At 34.6% G+C, this 21,884-nt stretch overlaps 2 protein-coding genes across 4 annotated transcripts in view; both read right to left on the bottom strand.

Moving 5' to 3' along the window:
• Rgk3 (Rad, Gem/Kir family member 3) overlaps window positions 1–21,884 on the bottom strand; it is a 65,724-nt gene that overhangs the window by 33,693 nt on the left and 10,147 nt on the right. For 2 of the 3 annotated variants that reach the window (XM_089594315.1, XM_089594317.1), the window contains exon 2: window positions 5,130–5,402. In XM_089594315.1, coding sequence (XP_089450441.1) covers window positions 5,130–5,402 — 273 coding nt within the window. Of the gene's footprint in view, window positions 1–5,129; window positions 5,403–16,487; window positions 16,679–21,884 lie in introns of those variants that run through there. The other variant, XM_089594318.1, reaches the window with a different exon arrangement.
• On the bottom strand, window positions 20,429–21,875 carry LOC149374173 (uncharacterized). Its single transcript, XM_089594349.1, has 6 exons — window positions 21,845–21,875; window positions 21,742–21,783; window positions 21,392–21,669; window positions 21,181–21,309; window positions 20,755–21,065; window positions 20,429–20,669 (listed from the first exon to the last, which is right to left on the bottom strand). Exons 1-6 carry the CDS (start codon window positions 21,873–21,875, stop codon window positions 20,429–20,431), a joined length of 1,032 nt encoding a protein of 343 aa, XP_089450475.1.

Raw genomic sequence — 21,884 nt, 5'->3', positions numbered from 1 at the left:
GTTAAACGTATAAAATTTCTGCTGATACTAACGTTAGAGTAAGTATATTTTACTTGATTTTCAAAATGCCTCACGCTTTTAAATATTATTTTATAGCACCTGATTCTCTTCGTTTTTGACTCACTTTATTTGTTGAATATTTATCACATTTCATCAATAAGTAAGGGATGGAGACTAAATACTATATGTATGAAACTTTTCCAACGATTCGCTTAGATATTTAGTTAGAGGGGGTATAAAAAACCACAGAAACTTTTAATCATTAAATTAACACTCCATTGCCTGCGTGAAAAATTCATCCCATGCTATATTTGGCTTTGTACATAAATATTATTGAAGGAACATTTTTGTATCAAATCGCTATTGGAAGCCGAATCAATGAATAAAATGTAAAAAAAGCTCTATATACCGGATTACCCGCAAAGAAAGTAAAATATGAGTACTGAAATATTCCCCACGGAACATCGATCGATCGTGAGTCGTTTCTAACTTTTTGATCATGATTATGCTTTTTATAACGAAATTAAGACTCGCCTGTTTTATTTTTCAAGCTCCAGTCGTTAACCAAGCGAACGCATGAACCGATTAAAATTCAAATGGAAAAATCCAATCACTCGCCCTCTGCCCCGAAACCCTAACGCAACCCAACCGAAAACAAGAAATTCCCTCGACAACCTCGAAAGAGACACGCACCCCTTCGCCGTTAACGAATTTTTACGCGAGCGAGATGTATTAAGAGGGAGGAGAAAGGAGATAAAAAAATCAGTCAGAAAAGCAAGGTTGCGCGGGAAAAAGGAAGGGCGAGGGGACAACGGGCTTATCTGAAGAGGAAAGTGGGTATTAGGCGGCAGGAGTGAAGCAAAATAGCATCAAAAGCAATGGGGCACGCCAGCCTTGGTCACAGCGACGACGACCAAGACGGAGAAGACGAGGACGTTAAGCTTTTTCCTTTTCTCCTTTGGCTCCCAACTCGGTTTTCATGAGCCATTACCGCGTTTCGCTGCGCTACGACGTTGTCGACAATTTCTTGTTTGTCTTAATGCTTTCCCTCTCACGCGCAAAAGCAGTTCTTCGGGCGAATACTTTAGACTAACCTGGGGAAACTTTGTGCCTTCTGAGTGTTTACATAAAAGTTAAGTACCACTGAAGTTTCAGTTGTATAATGCCGCATACGCTTACTGGACTTCATTAAGTATACGAGGTTCTATTCGGGCAACGTCTTTGTATAAGTTGTGGAAAGTAGGGGTAAGTGATGACGTAATCGAAGGGATTTAAGGTTTAATGACACGCTATAGATGCTGACTCGTCTCAAGTTTATTTTCAATTTACTTGAAATTTTTTAAACAACCGTTACCAAAGTATCCCATCAATCAACTCCTATTCTATTTAGACTTTTCATAATATATATTTTTTGGTTGTCCGAAAATAATATGATGATATTCGTAGACTTTAAAGGGCTTGTAGAGATATTATGTTATTGATTGGTTTTTTATGAGCATTAAAAAACAAAATTCTTACAAGTCATAACATTTGATGGAAGAATTCTATCATAACTATGTTTTATTTATAAGATATCGTATTATTTTCAAAAATCGATAAAATCCAAATTTAAGAGAATGTAGACACTATAGACAATAAAACTGAATTTTTTTCATAAAGTCAATGAAAACTTTAAAAGAAAATAAAATTAAGATTTGATTGATCAAAATGAGTCAAAGGAATCATGGAAATAACTATTTGTATACGTAAACATATACGCACCTACGCATCAAATTTTGTTTTTTGTCTTAATACGTTATTTCGTATGGAATTGGCCAATCTTTTAGATTTTTAACTTGAACGATAAATAGCGAAAAAATTAACTATTTAAAAAAAGCCAATTTCCAAAAATGGATAAAATCAAAATAACAAAAAAATTAGATAACAAAGTCTAATTTTTTTCAGCACTAATTTGAAAAGTAACCTTCCAGCCAAACAGTTTGAAAAGTAACCTTTTTGCTTAATCATTTGAAAAATAGCCTTTATACGTGCTTTGAAAAGTAGCTTTATTAATTTTAGTCGACGACAATGTTCTGTATTAGCAACTACACTGAAATTAGGCAAAACGTCTCGTACTTTTCTCAAAAAAAGTTTTAAATCTAAATTACCAGTGAATATATTTTATACTTCAGACTTGCAGATAGTATAAAGTAAAAGAATGAAAAAGTCAAAGTCTAGACACCATAAGTCGATGAAAATGAAATTTTTACATGCTGTATACGTTACGACGATGAAATTTTGGCCTGTTTTTTGCACGTAAATTGTAAAATACACTTGATCTCAAAATACCATTTAGGATAAATTAGTTTTCACTTTCTTACTCGAAAAAAAACTAGAGAAGTAGAGAGGAGAGATAATAATGACGTCTCTGATTCTAACTGACAATTAAATATTGTACGTAAGTAGACGCTCGTGAATTCAATTATTCAGATTTTAATGCGAGCGAAACTCATCCTCAAAGCTTCAAACGACCCGTAGTATCAATTAAGTCGTTTCAAATCGAAAGGCCATTTATTGTTGTCACCGCTGTCGTCGTCTTCGTCCAAGTGGCCATGTATATTAATTAGACGCGATCCTAATTTTAGACGAGCATACCTGAAAATACGCATCCCAATTGATACAAGGTGCATGTGTCTCCCCCCCTCCTTTTGCTCTGGTGATATACCGTTGTCACCGCTTGTTTTTTCTCACTCTCTCTTATAAACTGTTTTATTTTTGGCAGGACACCGCGTTATAGCATGAAGCTCTGCGTTTGCTTTAAATGAATGAAATTTTTTTTTTTTTTTAATTGTTATTCTGGATTTTACAGCAATGGTCCTTTCGATGGAGAAGTCATTTTTGTTCTATAAAAAGCTATAAGAAGAAAAAAAAGTCTTATCACGAGTAGGGTGAAGATATGTTTGAAGTCTCTAGATTCCATATTTTAGTTTAATCTTTCAGGTCATCTGGATAGTCACTCGGCGTTGTGTTAAAAGTTGGGGGATGGAGCAGCATGAAAAATAAAAGAAAAAAGAGAACAAAAAAAAAGACACTAGTATAAAGATGTATAAAATAGATACCTATACTTTTAAGATTTAAAGAGAGATTAGAGCACCTCTTTTTTTCTTTGCCACTCGTTCATTTCGTATACCCTTGACGGGATGTATATTACTAAGCCAAGATTAAAGGGTATTTTGGTCAAGTTTTTTGTTCTACTTGTTGATATCAACAATTTTATTGTGTGATAAATTTAAGTTCTTATTTTATTGCAATTTACAGATAATCGTTTCATTATCACTTTTTGATGTTCATATAACAATTAATATCAATGTTAACAATGTTTAAAGCATCAGCATCGATCGGTAAAACTATTCAGATAAATGTCATGTATACCTCTCCCGTATCGTTGTTGTATTGTAAATCAGTGTAATTGTCACTTAACCTCTCTCAGATATTTCTTTTTACATTTGTATGATTAGTGAGACCTTGGGTGGAAAAAGTAGCTTTCCCGCATTTATCGCCACTTTATCGTTTGGTTACCCAATAACTTATAGTTTTTATTGTATTTTTTCGATATTTTTGACGTTCTTTAATAGATACTCAAACCAATCACAGCTCAAGTAAATTAGCTTTATTTAAAATCATTCTGTTTTACCGTATGAAATGTCAGTTAATTAACCATACATCAATAAGTTACAGACGACTAACCTGAATTTAAATACTCACATACCATTATTGCAAAATTCAACTGAAAAATCTGTACATTAAAAAGTAAGGGCAAAACTTAAAGTTCGGGTTTAAGAAAAAAAAAAAAAAATTTAATACTTTTGTTTCAATTTCAGCTATATTGAGATAAATCAAAGTATTGGATTAGAAGAAATAAACGATTCCAGTAAATTTTTACATTTAAAAATGAGTTTAAATTCCGTATTTCACTCGATGATGAACAAAATGAAGGTTTTCCACTACTTGCTAAATTAATCCCTAATTTTATCTCACTGTTTTCTTGTCCTAACTATTTTAGTACATTCACTGGAATAACTTTCAAGTAATAATCTTCTTCAGATGAACACACCTTGCCGGTGCAACTGAAACTCTCCACTCCAGTGGAAGGTGCATCAAATTAGAACGTAGTGCCGTTCTTCCGGCTCCCGTTAAGAAAATTTTAATTTTTCCAAGGATCTGGAAAATAAAATGAGCTATCGAAAATTGTTTTAAGCTACAATTCGAATGAAGCATGAATTTTGGCAATTTTTTCCATTCGACGTCACCTAGCATTGGCTTACCTAACACTTTTTATTACTATTTACTTTTCTGTCATATCTTTTTGTGATTCCTATTTACCTACCACTGACTTGCGATTCCACCCATGTTCTACGTAAGTACTTTGGAGGAAAATTCCAGAAAAAACCCTCATTAAAACAGCTGGCGTTTAAGATATAATTTTCCCGTTGAAAAGGTGTCTGAAAAAATCCAAATGCATTTACTAGGAACCAAACCCTTGACTACTAGAATAATATTGTCACTGGTTAACCATCCAGCGAACATCACTCTGTTACGAGACTTTAAAATTATTAATAGTTTTTGATTCCATTCACTTTCTCAATTCTGCTATGGACCCCAAATGGAAATTGAAGCTTGTTTTCGATCACTTTTAAAGAAAAATTCATTATTTTACACATTAATTTATGCCGAAAAGAGTAAAAAACATTATTTTAGCCCGATGATGTGTTTTTGTGCCATCTCTCTTCCAGCAATTCATCTTCCTCCAAAGGGAAAATAACTGCTGTGGCGCAGAGTTGCCTTGATCAAGCCAAAAACAATGACAACTAGCTAAACGTGGGATTCCGAGTACGGAAAGCATATCACCCAAAAATTCACATTAGATTTGGTCCAAGTTTTAAACCAACTGGTCATTTATGAAGCTTGTCGCGACATTTCGGGGGGAAACAACTCGCCCAAACCATCACTTTGTCCACTTTATAATACAAATATATAATATATGCGCATTGTATACCACCACAAACGTAAAATATCCTTTTGCCATAGCGAAACAAAACTTGGACACTACCAAAGGACCATATCCGAACATTCACATATACCAAACTCACCTTTGCTGGTGAGGCTAAAGCTCCTCAGCCGATAGAGATCGTCATCCTCGTCGGCGCGCTGCTGCTGCTCCGGCGCTTGGACGTCCGGCACGTCGAGGTAAGCGTTGACTTTCCGATGCGTGTGCCCGTGGTAGACGCTTTGGCCCCTACGGCCGGGCTTGTGCCTCGACAAGCCGGGACTGACGTCGTTGTCCGTTAGCCGGGGCTCGCTGCTGCAGTGGGCAGAGCGCACTCCACCACCGACGGGTGGGTAGTCGTTTTGCGATGCAGCCGCTGCAATCAAAGGTAAATAACGAAACGTTTAACTTTATTGCCGCTACAATAATTTTCATTATTAAGAGAAAAAATAAAGTTATTTCGTTTTCGTGGAAACTGTTCATTCGATCTGTCTGTTACATCGGATAGAGCAAAGCTCGGGATGTATTTTTGAGACCTGTCATGTTATTAAAGGTAGTTGACGCTTTGAGAATAACAAGTCAGCAATATTTTGGAAAAGGTGTTAGCAAAAATGTAATAAGAAATTTAAATAATGTGTTTCAATGAAAAAACGCCAGTGTAACATTACTTTTTTGAATCGCCCCCCAGCTTGATTCCATAGAATATCAAGATATTATTGAGATAAATAATATTACGTACAAAATACTTGCGTAGGGTATTTTTGTGCAAAATTTTTTTACGTTAAAAAATGTCATTGTGTAGAATCAATCTGTGTAAGGTATATTGAGTCTCGATTTACGTACATGTATTCTCGAGACCCAAAGAAACATTGCTAAGCGGGAAGACATGTTCTCTTAACATTTTTTTCGTTTCTGGTCTAGCATTCCGTTATTGTGTAGGTTACAATTTGTTTCTGAGTAATAAATAGCCTTGTGAAACTTTGCACGTATACTTAAGTAATTAATAACAAGTTGCCTTGAGGAATATCTTGAATTTTTTCAAATCTATACATTAGTCAATCGAGTTGGTGCGTCGTTCGACAAGTATAAGGTTGTCTTTTAGAACTTTTTACCGCTGGAACATCTTATAATCATCAAACAGAATTTGAAATATATTTTAAACATGTAACGAGGTTCTGAAAAGCATGTCTTTACTGAAAGAAACGGGTAAAATTTACCAATATCCCAATAATTTTACAAATTTTTGGACAACCTCTTTCAAGTTTCTAAAGTGCCGTTATCTGCGAAACAGTTGTCTATGAGAGAATTTTACTAAATTTTGGTCCCTCGTGTCTACGATGTTGCCAAATACAGTCGTGCAACTTAAAAATGTCGTAATAATGGTACACCCTTCGATACGCTCTGGTAAAATGAAGTAATAAAAAAAAACAACAGATTTTAAAAAATGTGCTCTTATTAAAATAATCAAACCCAACTTTCAGAATACACGTCGAGAAAATTAACGCAGTATTTTGCAAGGTAAAATGAAAATATGGGTCAGTATAAATAACTAAAATTCATAATCACGCTACACTTGAGTAATTCGATGATCATGCGATTGGCAGTTTGGAGAAAAGAAAAGCTGACATTATTATCACGGTTTTTCGGTAATTACATATCGTATGTTTGAGAAAATAAATTTGTGTAATTTACCATTATGATTGATGTACAATAATTGAGCGCTTATCATTCGAATTTTTATCATGCATTCAATTAAAAAAAAATTACGTTTCAAGTTGCTTTAAATGATGAGGGCTCTTTGGGTACGTTATACCCACCTCCCCCTAAAAAATTAACGTAGATTTATTTTGCGTCAACATAATCACTCACTACTACACAAAATAAATTTGTTTTAGAAATAATCAAGTGTACTACTTCAAATGCCATTCATTAGGTTACTACTCTTCTTTTAGACCAAAATTAAAATGTCTCTAAATCAATCAACCAGCTGTAACAAATAGATTATAAAATTGTTTTATCAAAAAAGTAACTCCCTACTATTACCCAAGCATTAATATTTGTATTGACATTGGATTATCTGGACTTTCCAGAATATCCTAAGCAGAATAAAACACGATTTGAGCATCATGAAAAATTCTAACCACAGATGAAAACAAATGGATCAACAGCACGAAAAGGGAGCAAAAACAAAGTTGCAGCTCACTAAATAAAAATCATCAATGACTTGCTCTCTGGGTTACTTTAGCTCAGCCTATACGCTACCGAAGACAACACCTCTGCCACTTCCAGATAAACGCATATATAGTATATCCTACAGCAAGGAGGACTTGTCTCCGTCGGGCACCTTCTTATCGAACGATGTTCTCGCGACTATAGTGTGAGGTAGGAGTCGTTCTCTCATTTGCGAGTGGGGGCCCTTTCACCCGATTCAATGGTTGAGCTCGTACTTGGTGGTCGTGGTGACTGGATTCCCGTGTAACTTATAGAAGCGCACACAAATAATGCACAATCATGATAATAATTAATTTTTGGGAGCATCGAAAAGGCAGAGGTTATTCATTCACACGAATCTGTTTATCAGCGAAGCAATAACCGCCAAAGCGCTCGCATAAACCTAGATACCTGTGTGCACGAGATACGCGAGATACCCTATACACGCATACGCGTACTCTACTCTATATACGGTGTCCTTATTAGGCTCGTGTCGCGCCACCGCGCCAAGCGAATCTACCCGTGTCGCACCTACACACCCCATACCGTATATCAATCGTATACATGCGAGCGCGCATACGTCGCTGATTATCGCTACATGCTGATGATGATATTGGCGTTTGTGTAGCGTGTGTGTGCAGAGGCTGACGAAGGATTCAGGACTCATTCGATCCGTTTTTCGTGCAAGATCTTTATTAGGGGTTGAATATGGTTTGTATAGGAATTGGCATTGATATAGCTGATTTGCAAATTATCGAGGGGGGTGGCATGGTAACTGGTGTTGTTTTGGAAAGTTGGAAGGGTGATATCTCTCATAGATGAATATTTTTATGTCCCAAGTATATATTGATACTGCTGTTTGCTCTGTCGCAGAGTAACTACTGTTGCATCGATCGGAAATGCCATTTTGTTCATACGTTTCGGAAATACAACATGATACGTTCCTTTGTGTTCCGATTACAAATGGAATCAGAAAAATATCATCTGTTTGCTTTTTTCTTATTCGAATTTAGCTGAGCTCATCACAATATGCTTCTTGATGAATTGCGTTTTGCTGTTATCAGCAACTTTGTCGTTGAAAGCGAACACGTAAAACGTATGCAAAAGGAGTTACCGTGGAAAAACTGGGTTTGTTTTCTTCTTTTTCGAGCACCGCGGCGAAAATGTTGGAAAAATTTTCCTCTCTCCGATGAAAACTTTTCGAATGCAATCGATGATCAGCTTTAATACCCGAAGCTGTACCCACAAAATTTGAGCCTATTCAGATGATAATTCCTTGATTACGTGCACACGTACTCTGTGAAACTCACGTGGTTCAAAATTTTTTTTACATCGAAAATAGACGATTTATAGGTGGTTATGCTTTTTTCTCTGTCAAAAGTATAAGCAACTCCAATGTAGTGATCGTGCCTCTAAAAAGCACATAAAAAGAGATGCACATATCTACATGTTCAAAAGTACGCTGTATATAATTTATTACAATAACGATCCGTACGATGTACAGACGTATTCGAACAGAATGTGTGTATACATAAACTCCATGGAAAGACGAAAAATCAATAAACACGTGTTTTTTTTTCTCCCATATTTCATTTGCTCGGAAAAAATCCATTTTTGTTTTTATCTTTGCATACACTCACGTGTGCTCGTGCGTGCGTACATACAGGTGTGTGTAATATATAATTTTTTTTTCCACAGGAAGTGTATCGATCTTTGCAACATTCACCGACCCGAGTTTCGTAATTTTTTTTTTTAAAATATTGCTCTGTGACGTCAATCAAAACCCTTCGAGGTACGAGAGACAGCACGATAATTTTTTTTTTTTTCCTGACGGACTCTACCCCCGCCTGATACACTTATACATGCGGCCATCGTCGTAACCGTTTCTCCCTTTTTATCATCTCTTTCTCCATCTATTTTACGCAATAGAATGCAAGAAACGCTTTACTGACGATAAAACGAATATTTACTGCTCTTTTTGTTTATTTTTTTTTTTTGTCTTTAGAATTAAATGGAAAGAAATCGACTGAAGAGAAAGCTATACGGTGAAATAGAAATATAGGGTTCTTCAAAATAAAGAAAAAAAACTTGAAATGAAAAAGATTCACATCGTACCAGAGTGTAGACATAAAAGTCCTCAGATACACTGAGAAAAAAAAAATTACTGAGCTGAAATGGTAATCTGGTGTCATTCCGGCGTCTAGGGACTTTTTACTTTTGCCAACCTAATTCATACCATATTCTGGACAGTAATTTATATTGCACAAAAAGTAAAAATGACTGTACTTACAACAAAAACTACTGTTCTAAATATTAAAAATTATTGTTCAAATAGTAAAAAGTCTCTAGACGACCGAACACTACCAGATTACCGTTCTCGAACAGTAATTATTGTTATTTTTTTCTCTCAGTAAGTCGGAAAGCAGCTTTAGATGTAGAAACTCCCCTTTGGTAAACAAAATATTATGCACGTCACTCGAACTACATAATCTGACTTATTTTATTGTTCGGGGGGGGGGGTAGCCACAAGAGATAAGTAGCCAAACTAATCCAATAGTCTAACAATGCTCAAGTAAGTACCATTTGCGGCAATCTCGGCTACACACGCTATTTCTTTCAGCTTCGACAGACTGATCGACAATTCGTTTAAGTACTGACTCGTGCTGCGAGGATCGAATTTAGATACTAGAGTACACGCTGGGATCGGCTCTCGGGGGTTCCTTTTTATTCGCATGTGTGTGCAGGCACCAACACTAGCATCGTTATCAGACACGTGCCGTACATTCGAAAATCTCCCACCCTTGCCGGCTTTTTTGTTTCCTTGTGCACGTCAGAGAAGCTCCGTCTACTGCCTTTCTGCGATGAGATTTATGAGAGACACTCCGAGATGAGAAAAGGCTCTTTTGTATCCATACATACGTAATTCTTGCCAGGAACGTAAATAAAAAGTTGGGCCCTTCTTCCGCTCTGAATCATATTTTTTACTACTGCGTAAGATGAATTCGTATACTTACGCGATCCTTTTTCGCGACTTGAGTAATATCTGCCATTACGTAGCGCAAAAATAGATTCAGCAAAGTCTCACTGTTACCTTATAGTGAGATAGTAAATAAAAAATTTAAAAATATCACAGATAAAGTTACAACTTATAGCCAATATGAAACAAACGAGCAGTGTCAGCTGCAGGGTAGTGTACGATTCTTACGGCTTAAGGAAGCTCTATTACTTTACGATTTTTATCAAAACCGGTACTTTAATTTGTTTGATAACTTGTCAGTTGCGTTATTTTTCACCCATTTCATATTTGTAGTGTACTTATCTACTACAGTTGGTAGCGATTTTTTCAAGTGTAGAAATTTTGTTTCATCGGTACCATTTCTACCTTGTCATAATAATATTTGTATGGGCATTTAATTTGATTTTGGATTTACGTACATTACGTACAAAACTATATGAAGATATCACGAGGATTCATTAAATTATTTCAAAAGTGACTTCTCCACTTGTTATGTTGTTTACTTCTGTTTTATAATTATGACATACAGAGACAGTATACAAGCGTATAATAGTATTCTGGTATTCCTGAAGTCGTGAAAGAAATTGGAATACAACCCTAACACGGCTAATAAAAAAATGTTTATGTATAAAAACCCTGTGGTAAGCAAATAGTGAAAGAAAGAATACAAAACGTAGCGTCGGTAACTTTAAAATTGATCTTATAACAAAAATGTAGAAACTTGGCGATGGTGAAGAGTGACAAGAGTTGTGCCATAAAAAATTTTGTAAAAGATTCTTATTCTCGGTGTCGGATATTCTGGCTGGGCACTTTACAAAGATAGCTCCATCCAAAACTCTCGTTTTGCTGATTACTTGGAAAGTTTTGTTCTGCTTCTTGAATAAAACTTGAGTAAAATAAAAATGTTTTCAAAGACTCCCAGATAAAATCAATAATTCACGTGAAATTGAGATTCCCGCAAAAATCAGAGTCCCCAAGGTCGATAAAGGATAAGTGTGTGACTTTTCCAAGTATACGATTGATGAAAGAAGCAATCCTAAAAGAACAATCTAGCTTTGTTGATTAATAATTTGTTAAGGCGATGAGGATTTTACACGACCTAATGCGTGTACGTATTTCACGAAAAACTTCATGAGTATATTTCTTCTCTTTTGTTATCAGAGACGTAAGGATGAAATATTGCCTCAGTCAAAGTCATGCAACACTTTTTTTTCTCCCACGGTAACAAGATTAATGAGGCTCGGGAACTAACAAAGACAGATGGTTTTGAATCGTCCTCAGTTCCTCGTTCCCAAGTGCAACAAAATAAATAGTACACGTGTTTACTCGTAGACGTTGACTGCAATAGATTACAGGGGATATATGGACAAAACGACCCAGGCACCAGTGTTTATAAGAACGAGGTGTACCGTAGATTCCCATACCCTCACTGGAAGTGTCAATCTTTGAGAGTAACACTTCAGTGATAGTTTCTGTTACTGGTGCGCATCTTCCCCTGAGCGAAGCGACTCTTAAGGGACCTCTGCGATCGCCTTGGCCAAGTGCGCAGCAGTGGCGAATGTTTTTTGTCCCCATTGGAGGTGCAGTGAATGTCCAAGTGTTAAATAAGTACACCCGAGGTATGGAAGGAAATTTTAAATTTCTACTCGTCGTAAAGGACCATTTTCTATACATAATTTTCTTACCGTTTAGAAAATCCAAAACAAGGCTAATAATTGACAATTTTTTAATTCATACATATATTTATCACGAATTGAGAACAGTGAGCGACGCTGCGTGTCATGCGCCCGGTGAATAAAGACCGAGAGAGGGTGAGTCGTGGGATATTTATATGTAAGAAATCCCACTTGGTTCGTGAATATATCGTTCTGTTACATATTTAATTAAATTTACATCTTAGAGTAAACGCAAATCGACTCTTGTTGTTGTTGTTAAAAAAAAAAAAAAAAAAAAAAAAAAAAAAAATGAGCAACTGACTGACAGACTTCGTGTGTAGTTTTGATTAATCGAATCCGAGAAAGAAAACACTGTTTTATTTTTAAACTTTTACACCACCTTCCACTGTACTAGCTCACAGAAGTTGAAAACACAAATAGCTCGGACGCACTTTTACGTGTGGGTATTTTTAGGTATACATTCAGTCAAACAGTAAAACGGGGCATGATATTTTTATTTTTCGCCAATTTATTTCTGAACTATCATAACGTGGCTTCGTTCGTTTCTTTCCTCACTTTGTCTCTCCAAAACTTTTCGACGCGAAACAATCTATTGAAATCGTCTAGGGTATTTTTGCTAGCCAGGATGGGTTTTCTTTTTTATGCGCTTTCCAGATTTTTCCATGTATGTGAGGAAATTCACAAAAAATATCCCATTTTTGTTCTCGTTTTTTCGTAAAAATTTTTTTTTAAGCACACCCTCGACATAGGGCTTATTTTGTTCGCAATGCCATGTACCACAAGGAAAAAATCACGAATAAGTTATATGTAGATAAATATAATAATAACATGTAAGTCGCGAAAAAACGGGGTCGTCACCCTCATTGAAATCCATGTTCATGATTGTTTCCTCATTGTATGTGACAGTGAGAGCGAATGAGCCCTATCTCAAGGGTTTAACTGAAAAAAAAAAGTTTTTGTGAATAAACGGAGACAAAAACGAGATGTTTTTTGTAGATTTCCATATCAAATTAAAGAGCCATAGATTTTTTCATATTATTTTATGTTTTACTTGTAAAAATTCTAAATGACAATACCAGAATGTGTGCAAGCCAATAACACATACGTACCACTTTTTTATAGTTAGTTATTGGCATTTGCATTAAAAAAAGGATTTGGTCCTTGAGGTGAACTATTGAAAAATATTTAATACACAAACCTTTTTTTACGGAAACGAAAATTTATAAAGATACAGCAGTGTTTTTGATGATCAGTGTGACTGATTTTATCTCATAAAAAAACTAGTTTATGTATATTACTTGTTGTCTATTATTGTGAATAGGAGAAGGAAAATGCGTGTAATTATTTGATGGAACAAATAGAATAGAAACCTTATTTTGATGCTACATCCTCATTTAGTACGTCTCTAAAATTATTAAAATACTAGTTAAGTGTTATCTTTCTTCAAGCAGAAACTAAAACCAACAAAGACAAAATTCCATTGGATTTACGCTATCTATCACGAAAATTACAATACTTCTAACTTTGATGTCATGCCCCTTCATTCTCAAATTTTGACATATTACATCCTCGTTAGTTGATTTCAATGAGAAAATGGAGAAACATATGCTTGTATTCTAATTTTTTGACAACATACCTGACATACCTTATCCATTTTTCCACGGAAATACCAATTAATCAGCTGGAATTATTGATGATTATTTCTTAAGGCTTTATCTCGGCTTCATCTATTAAGAAAGTTTTTTCAGTGCATTATACAAATTATTAAATAAATTGACGACTACATTCACAAATAATCTGATGGAGTAATTGTGTCGATGCTTATATACTTAGGTCCTATGAAAGCTAATTGGAATTTAGAAAAGTTTTTAAAGACGATGGGACAGCAGTGGATTATCATTCTTATTCAGTAATTTTTTTTTCTTAATGTACCAGTCGATTAAGTGATCACCGAGATATAATAAACATCTATTCCATCATTAGTGCAAAACATAGATTGATCATCACATATTGTAATGATATCAAAAATAATGTTAATAATATTTGAAAAAGAGCATTACTTATTATATAAAAAATAATAAATTTTTTTTAAAAATGGTACTATATCTCAGTACACTTGCTGCATCTACCAAACAATATATTTCATGAATGTTGGAAATACATTCATAAAAAGATGTCTCCAAAAAGTAGTTTTAGTATAAAATATATTTTTAGCACATACTATTAATGAATTACTTATGCTAGCATCGTGTAATTTGCAGCAGCGGAAAATCGTGCTTTATGTCTCTCTCTCAGTTTTGCAATTGAAACAGAAGAAGCAGCAGCGAATTGATGTAGATAGATACATCTACACTGAGAAAAAAAAATAATAAAATTTATAGAGAAATTCCAGCAACAATTACAATCATGCACACTCAATCGAACGCAAGTTGGCAAAAAAGGAAAAAAATTATTATTTATAACAGTAACAGTTATAGTTTGAATAGTGAGAACTACGGTTAGAACAGTATAAATACGATGTTACAACAGTAAACCTCAAAGGGATCGGTTAATAAATTTTATTCTCCAGCATAGTAGTTGTTACTGTTCTCACCTTAATTTTTACTATTTAGTCCACAACTTCAACTGTTCAAACAATAGTATTTGTTGTTAAGAATAACAATTTTGGCATTTTTTGCCAACTTGTATCCGATTTATCGTACAGGATGTTAATTTTAGCTAGGATTATTATTATTATTTTCTCTCAGTGAAGTTACATATTTTTATATCCAAACAGTTGTTACCTTATGCCATCGTATACTTCGGAACGGTATAACGGGCTTTTTTGTGGCAGTACGTGACAGGTGATCGAAAGGAATGTTTATTTTTGTACTGCTCTGTAAAACAGCGAAAATAAGGACAGGTATGGAAAATTCCACCGACATGTATACACATGATATAGGTCGAACGCGCTGGGGCGAGTAAAGGTTTCGGCCATATCGAGAGAGGAACAACGAAGCAGAGCAAAGCACATACATAAACACATACACACACACACGGATTCCTGAATCGATTTTTCGGTGCTTCGAAATGGAAAAAAGGGGAAATACGTTCTAACGTTTTCGCTTGATTACATACGGATGTACATCCGACGCATCTGCCAGGACTTTGGTGAATAACAACCATAATTTGAGATCACTTATTTTACCAAGAAAAATTAATTAAAAATTTATTTGTCGGTAAGACTTAATCCTCACTAATATCAAGAGATTTTATTTATCACCTAAGAATATTGACCTTCGAAGTAGGTGGTAATTTAATCGTGTGTCAATTAAGTATATCAAATCATTATATAAACAGTGTGACAAGGATCCTTATATTTTGTACACGTTCATGAAGGTGTATGTCGTTTAGAAATTATTTTTTGTAATGCAAGTAGTTCTTGATGCATGAGTAGAAAAGTGAAATCAGAGTTGTTTCGTGTACTTTTCCTATTACAAAGCAATTATTTAGATACAGTATGTTATGGCAGGTTCTTCTTAAATTTAACTCTTTTCAATTTAATCCTTACAAGAGGTAGCCCCTTCGAGCAAAATGTAGTTGACGATTTAAAAAAATTTTAAAACGGGAGTTTTTTTACCGATACATTAAGTGCGTCTTCGATAGAAAAAAATATAATTTTCCACAGATGCTTATCTAGCCAAGGTGATTAAAAGGTCCTTGGATCACAGAATTTTTTTCATAAGCACCCTCGGGCCTGGGAGAGATGCACACCAGTGACGAAAAATAATTTTTCCTTCTCTCCCTTGAATTTACGAGTCTTTAAAAGTCTAAGTTAAGAAATCACGCCTTCCTTCAAAAACTTCCATCGAGTCTTCAGAAATTTGGTGAAATTGCAGTTTTAGCCTACACTCTTGTGATGAGTGGCATGTTTTTAAATACACTTTTCGAAGTGTACAACAAATTTTTCCTATCCTCCGGTGAAACTGCTGACTATTTTTTGTTTTTTGGTGTCAAAGGAAAAAAGTGGCGTATCCCTTCAGGGAAAATTTGCATTCACTGCTTATAGAAAAAGTGTTTTGCTGTTCTAGCTTTTGGGTGAAGTGAAAATTTCGACGAAGTGGGTAAAAAAATATTTTTTCAATAAAAAAGACATGGAGTTTTCACCCGAGGAAGTTATGTCGTATTCTCAACCCCAAAATAAAATATAAGCCATGCCATGTATAAAAAAAAAGTTGCATTTTATTAGCTCGAGAGAAAAGTCTAACGTTACTCATCAGAAATTGATAAAAACTAACATAAGAAAGCTTAAGTAGCCCTACATAGGTTGATAGTTTGAAAACTGCAGTTAATCAGACTTAATTGAAAAATGCATGGAAGTTGGCTATGCTTAAGGAACCTCTGAGCCTTATTCGATAGCAACAAAAAAAAACTTTACTTGCTTTTTTGCCTGAAAAGAACAATTTAAAAAGCTCACTATTTGAAAATTCAAGTCACAAAATTTTGTGAATGTACACGCTCACAGATCCATTTTCACAGTAAAAAAATTAAAAAAACAGTATTGCTTGAGTTTGCTTACCTTGTTTATCTGTCGTGCACATTACCGACATGTTGTGATGTAAACCTCCTTAAATGAAAAAAAGCTGTTTTTTTCGCTTTTACGATTTCAAAATATCATCACCCCAAAAAGAGCAGAATAAAAGAAGAAAACTTGAGTTGTACGAATCACGAACAGTCGGTCTGCAAAAACTTCAGAAGCTGACCAGAGGAACACATGATTGTATTTCACTCTCGAAATGTAACAACACACCAACCCTTTTGTATACACTTCACATCACATCATTACATGTAACTCCGCACTTTGTTGCAGAGCTAGTTTTAGGAAAAGTTCTATCGGCAACTCTATTGGTGGACGAAACACAAACAGTACATGAAACTTTGTAATTGCGTATAATATTTTGTGTCCACGTCGATAGTAATGTATTAAAGGAAACAATGACAAGCCAAGTTTGGGTGAGCTTGTTTTGTCAATAAAATAATACGCGAGAGCACGTATTGCTCCAACGCTCCCTCCACTGTAAAATAGAGCATTGAAATAATTTTTTCATCGATACACGCGTCTGCATTGTCACGAGGTCGTATTTTATGTATATGCGCGTGCATATAAATAATCGATCTAAGCATCAAGTGAATAATAAAAAAAAAAAAAAAAAAAAAAAAAAAACAACAAGTCATTTATATCTGTCTTGCTCTCTTATTTTCCAATCACGTGGTCACAATATCTCCACACTCTATATACACCTAAGCCTGTTTTATTTGCCGTGTGGATATAATATGTATATCTAAGTTATCGATTATCGGAGCACTCGGCTCGGCGAGTTCTAAAAGCGTACGCCTACACAGCGTATTATATTGCACAAGATTGCAGGTGTACTATGTACATAGTTCGGCAGTTGATGACATCTTCCTCCGAGATATAGAGAGAGAGAGAGAGAGAGGCAGAAGAGTATCATGTGCTTGTCATCTTCGGATGACGATTAACTCGACAACGACAAATTCTAAAGCAGGTGAAAAAGGCCTGTAAATGATTGAAGGACCTCCAAGCTTTACACTAGACGCTCATCCTCTGTATAAACACCCCAAATAGCTAATTCAAGCTTCTAAAAGGGGATGAAGCGCGTTTTTCGTGCTTTACAGTTTGATTTTATGTATAAGATTTGATTTCTATTCGTCTATATTTATCGTGGAAAAATTGGAATGTAATTAGGGGGAATAAGAAAATCGACCAAAGCGCTGATGATGGAGTATAAGTGCGTTTTAGGAGGTTCAATGAGTATGTTATTTACGGTTGAATATAACCTGTTGAGTCATTGCCGTAGATGCATAACTACATCACAAATAACCTTCGAAAATGTTGAATACGGCCACTTTCTTAAGAGCTCCACTTGTCATTCTCATAACGAAGAATATTGGAATATCTTTTTTCTTTGCAATTTTCTCGGATCGATAGGCTTCGAACAAGAGGGTATTATTATTATAAACATTACTCTTATTGAAATAATAATAATAATAATAATAATAATAATAATAATAATAATGTTATAATTATCATAAAACAGTATTATTATTGTTATCGCACGGTATTAAAACTCAGAAAATCAAAGTAACTAAAATTCAATGTCGATACTTGTACCCCAGTATTTGTGTTATAAGTTTTATCTTTTCATTGAGATTCATATACACGTGAATGTACGGACGCCTTCGTAAAAAAATCAACATGTAATCGATATTCTTAACACTAATAATAAACACAAATGTAAGGTGAGCTTAAATGAATTGCACTTCATCTGGGATCCAGAAAAGGTCAACATCTTCGTCCAGACTTGAGGAAATTGGAATAATCATCACCCAGGATAGAAAAAAAGGGTATAGTTTTCGTCTGAACTCCAGAAAAGGGCATAGTATTCGTCCGGACTTAGGAAAAGGGCATAGTCTTTGTCCAGGCTTCGAAGCAGGGCATAGTCTTTGTCTGGGGCATCGATTTATACTGTTTTTAATAATGAATATACTCGAATTACATTTTAAATTTAGAAAATATTAAGGTTGATGGTACTATATACATACGTTAAAACTGTTAATTTTCTCGTAAAATCGCAAAATACAATAACTTTTATCACTTTAACGTATTTTGCAAAAGATTGGTTAAAAATATTGTATCCTTGAAATAGTTTTTGCGTGCAGAATAATTAAACACAATTTTTGCCCGTTATCTTTACATTGACTGTTTGCATTAAAAATTTGGAAGATACATTATTTTTTAACACCTTAATTAAATATATTTAAAGCCTAGTAACAACACTTGACAGTTTCTAAAGACCTTTAAACTTTTTTATCAAGCGTACGCTTACGTGTATGGACGTAATAAATCCCGTTTGGGAATTGGAACCAATAACTCTAATAACCTGGAGTTTTTTTTTCTTTATAGCTACAAAAATTTTAAGATTTATGTTGTACCTCCCTAAGGTTTATGTGTCAGTTTTTAGATTCTCGAAAAACAATGTTGTATGATTTTTCTCAAGAAACTTACTTAAAATACACTCAACTTTTACTTAACTTCTATTTGTTTGGGGAAGCAGTTGTGGTCCAGTTGTTTCTGGAGAAAAAGGGCCGGTTCGTTTTAATCGGTTGGGGTGAAGGTTAAGAGTAAGGTAGGAAAGATGAAACTTCGTTAGTGAGCAGACGTCAAAGGGACAGGGATTATTGATAACTCTCGAGAAATTAAGGTTTTCAAAAAGGGGCGAAGCGCTGGGGTTAGGATTGACATTACACAAACAAAGATTGTAGAGGAGGCCCGTAAGAGTCAATATTAACTGGTATACGGAAATAAAACAAAAAAAACTAGTTTTGATTAAAAAACATAGTACATTATCAGCGTCATTTAATATTCATAAGGTTTTATTACTGTTGGTCATTATTCAACTCATATTAAACGTATCCGTCCCTAGGCATGGATGTACGTGCGTGCATGGGAGAGGGACTATTTGAATATTGCAAGTGACAAGAATAGATTTTTATTTTTTAAATACTGAAAACTAAAGTTTTTACTATTTGTTGGATGAAAAAAGTACTTGCAGTATATGCAAATGTTTTTATCAGTTGTGTTTAGTAATCTTCAATGGGTTAAAACAGTTTTTCTATGTCTAAGGAATTCACCCTTATAAAATCCCAACTTCAGTAATGCTATAAATAATACATAGAAAACTAAAGTTTCTGTGAATTTTTTATGAAATTTTTTTAGGGCTGAAAATAAAAATTTGCTTATTTATGTTGTTTTTTTTTAAAATGTCTCTTTTCATAATTTTACTTTCTCTGATAAGACGTTTAAATATTGATATAATAACTTTAAATTTTGAGAAGATATCACTCTTCAATAAGCATAAGTTTTGCTTATCTCGTTTTATAATGATCATTGTATTTCCATTGACTTGTATACATTTTTGCAAAATGTAAAGAAAAAATTTGTGATCTTAGACGGTTACACTGCATGGAGATAATTATGTTATGACAGTGTCATGCTTTTTTTCACATTATCTTATAATGCTATCGATAATAGCATTCGTTAAAAATTAAACTATTGAACGCAATCCGTAGTAAAATGAAATTAACATTTATGAAGCGTAATAGCTGATATCGATGAAGATAGTAATAAGCTGATTGAGTAATTACTACTTAAAATAATACATTACTGCTTTACATTCAAAGAATTTTAGTATTAAAAATTTATTGCTGTCAAATAAATTTTAAAGAATTCATGAACCAAGTCATCCGTGACTTTATAGGTTACAGTAAATGGCATACTTTTTTATGAGTTCAAGGTAACATATAAGATGAATACACCAAGAATTTTTGTTGGGAGCTTTTTTATTATAGTTAACTTGTTTCAATACTTCATTCCATTGTTCACTCAGCAAAGGAATTTTTATTGTACTTGAAAAATGATTTATTTCATAACTGACATATTTATTTACATTCAATTGCTTTGCTAAGGATATCTTCATACATGACTAGCACGGACTGTTGACAGGCAAATGCACTGTAAAGTTCTCTCAAATCATCCATGCCATCCTTGTTACCATGGCAAGATTTACAGATGTCTGTGTTGATTTTCAAGTAACGCCCTCTTGTAACTATACCACCGTCGTATTTTTCTACGCTTGGAACGTTCTTGTCCTTACTGATGGATGCGAGACGACCTCGAATACTGTGGAATAAAAAGAATTTTATCTTTAGAAAAACTCAGTTATCAAGGGATTCTCATTTAGATGGTTTAAAGACAATATACATACATGATGTTTCCAATAAGATCGACATCAGAGGCTACGAATGGCTTGTACGAAATCGGTAATTTAATTTCGAAGTTATCAACAATGAAACGATCATGAATTTCTATAACTTCGTTAGTAAGTACACCAGTCCATTTTAAGTTTCTTTCCTCTTGGCATCTGCACGTGTTACCCATGCAGGTGATACTGTCACGTTTGTTATCGCTTTTGACTCCATTGCACTCTACTAGGTTCGACGACAGCCTACTTAGCAATGTACCGTTCTTGGTCTTTATTACTTCACCCTTCATCGGGCAAACTCCAGCATAGGTTAGCTAAATGACAAGAAATGTAATAAAATCGAGTTTGAGAATAAGATTCACGCCAACGTGGAAATCTCCACTGAAACGAACAAATATTAAAATAAAAACTTAATGTGCAACAACATACCCCAACTCTGTTCTTAGAAGGATGTTCTCCACGAAGTCGAGGCAAATCAATTTGCAAGAGAGAAGCAACATACATTTTTATGTTTGTCGACAACTCACTGTCATTGCGGCTCATTTTCATGTATCTTAACTAATAACAACAAACAGGTAAAATTGCGAGTTTCAACTCGCATGCTAACCGTTACAGGTATTAGGATAAGAAGATGACTCACCACTCCGTTGTCATCAAAAACGGCCAGGGAGGGACGACTCATGTCCTTTTGAAGTGCTTCATTCGACTTGCATTGCGTCATATTGATCTGCTTGACATTGTCTCTGTCGACAACAATTTTCATGTTTCTGAGAGAAATAGAAATAGCAGAGCCTTCTTTGTTGACCGGACGAACGAGAGCTTCCACGTTAAATTTCATGGCGACTTTTGTACCGTTGGTTCCTAACTGAAATTCTTTGACAGCATCGATATTGAACTTAAATACCTCATTGCAGGGCACTGAAAATATTTAATTTCATTAGATATGACAACAATTTAGATGAATTCAAAACAAATTTGTCAAGAACGTACCTCTACCGGCGACAATGCCATTGACAAAAACGATTAGAAAGCCTAAAAAAATAAAAATCGTAAGCCTACGAATAACTTGTGTTCAAAAAATTGATAAAATTACCTGTAATACAAAGCAAAGTAGTTGAAGCCATCCTGATTTT

Source organism: Copidosoma floridanum, unplaced genomic scaffold (genome assembly GCF_036245765.1).
Source record: "Copidosoma floridanum isolate Cflo_tuat_1 unplaced genomic scaffold, Cflo_Japanese_pri ptg000021l, whole genome shotgun sequence".
Classification (NCBI taxonomy): domain Eukaryota; kingdom Metazoa; phylum Arthropoda; class Insecta; order Hymenoptera; family Encyrtidae; genus Copidosoma; species Copidosoma floridanum.
This window is presented reverse-complemented; position numbering and strand designations above follow the sequence as displayed.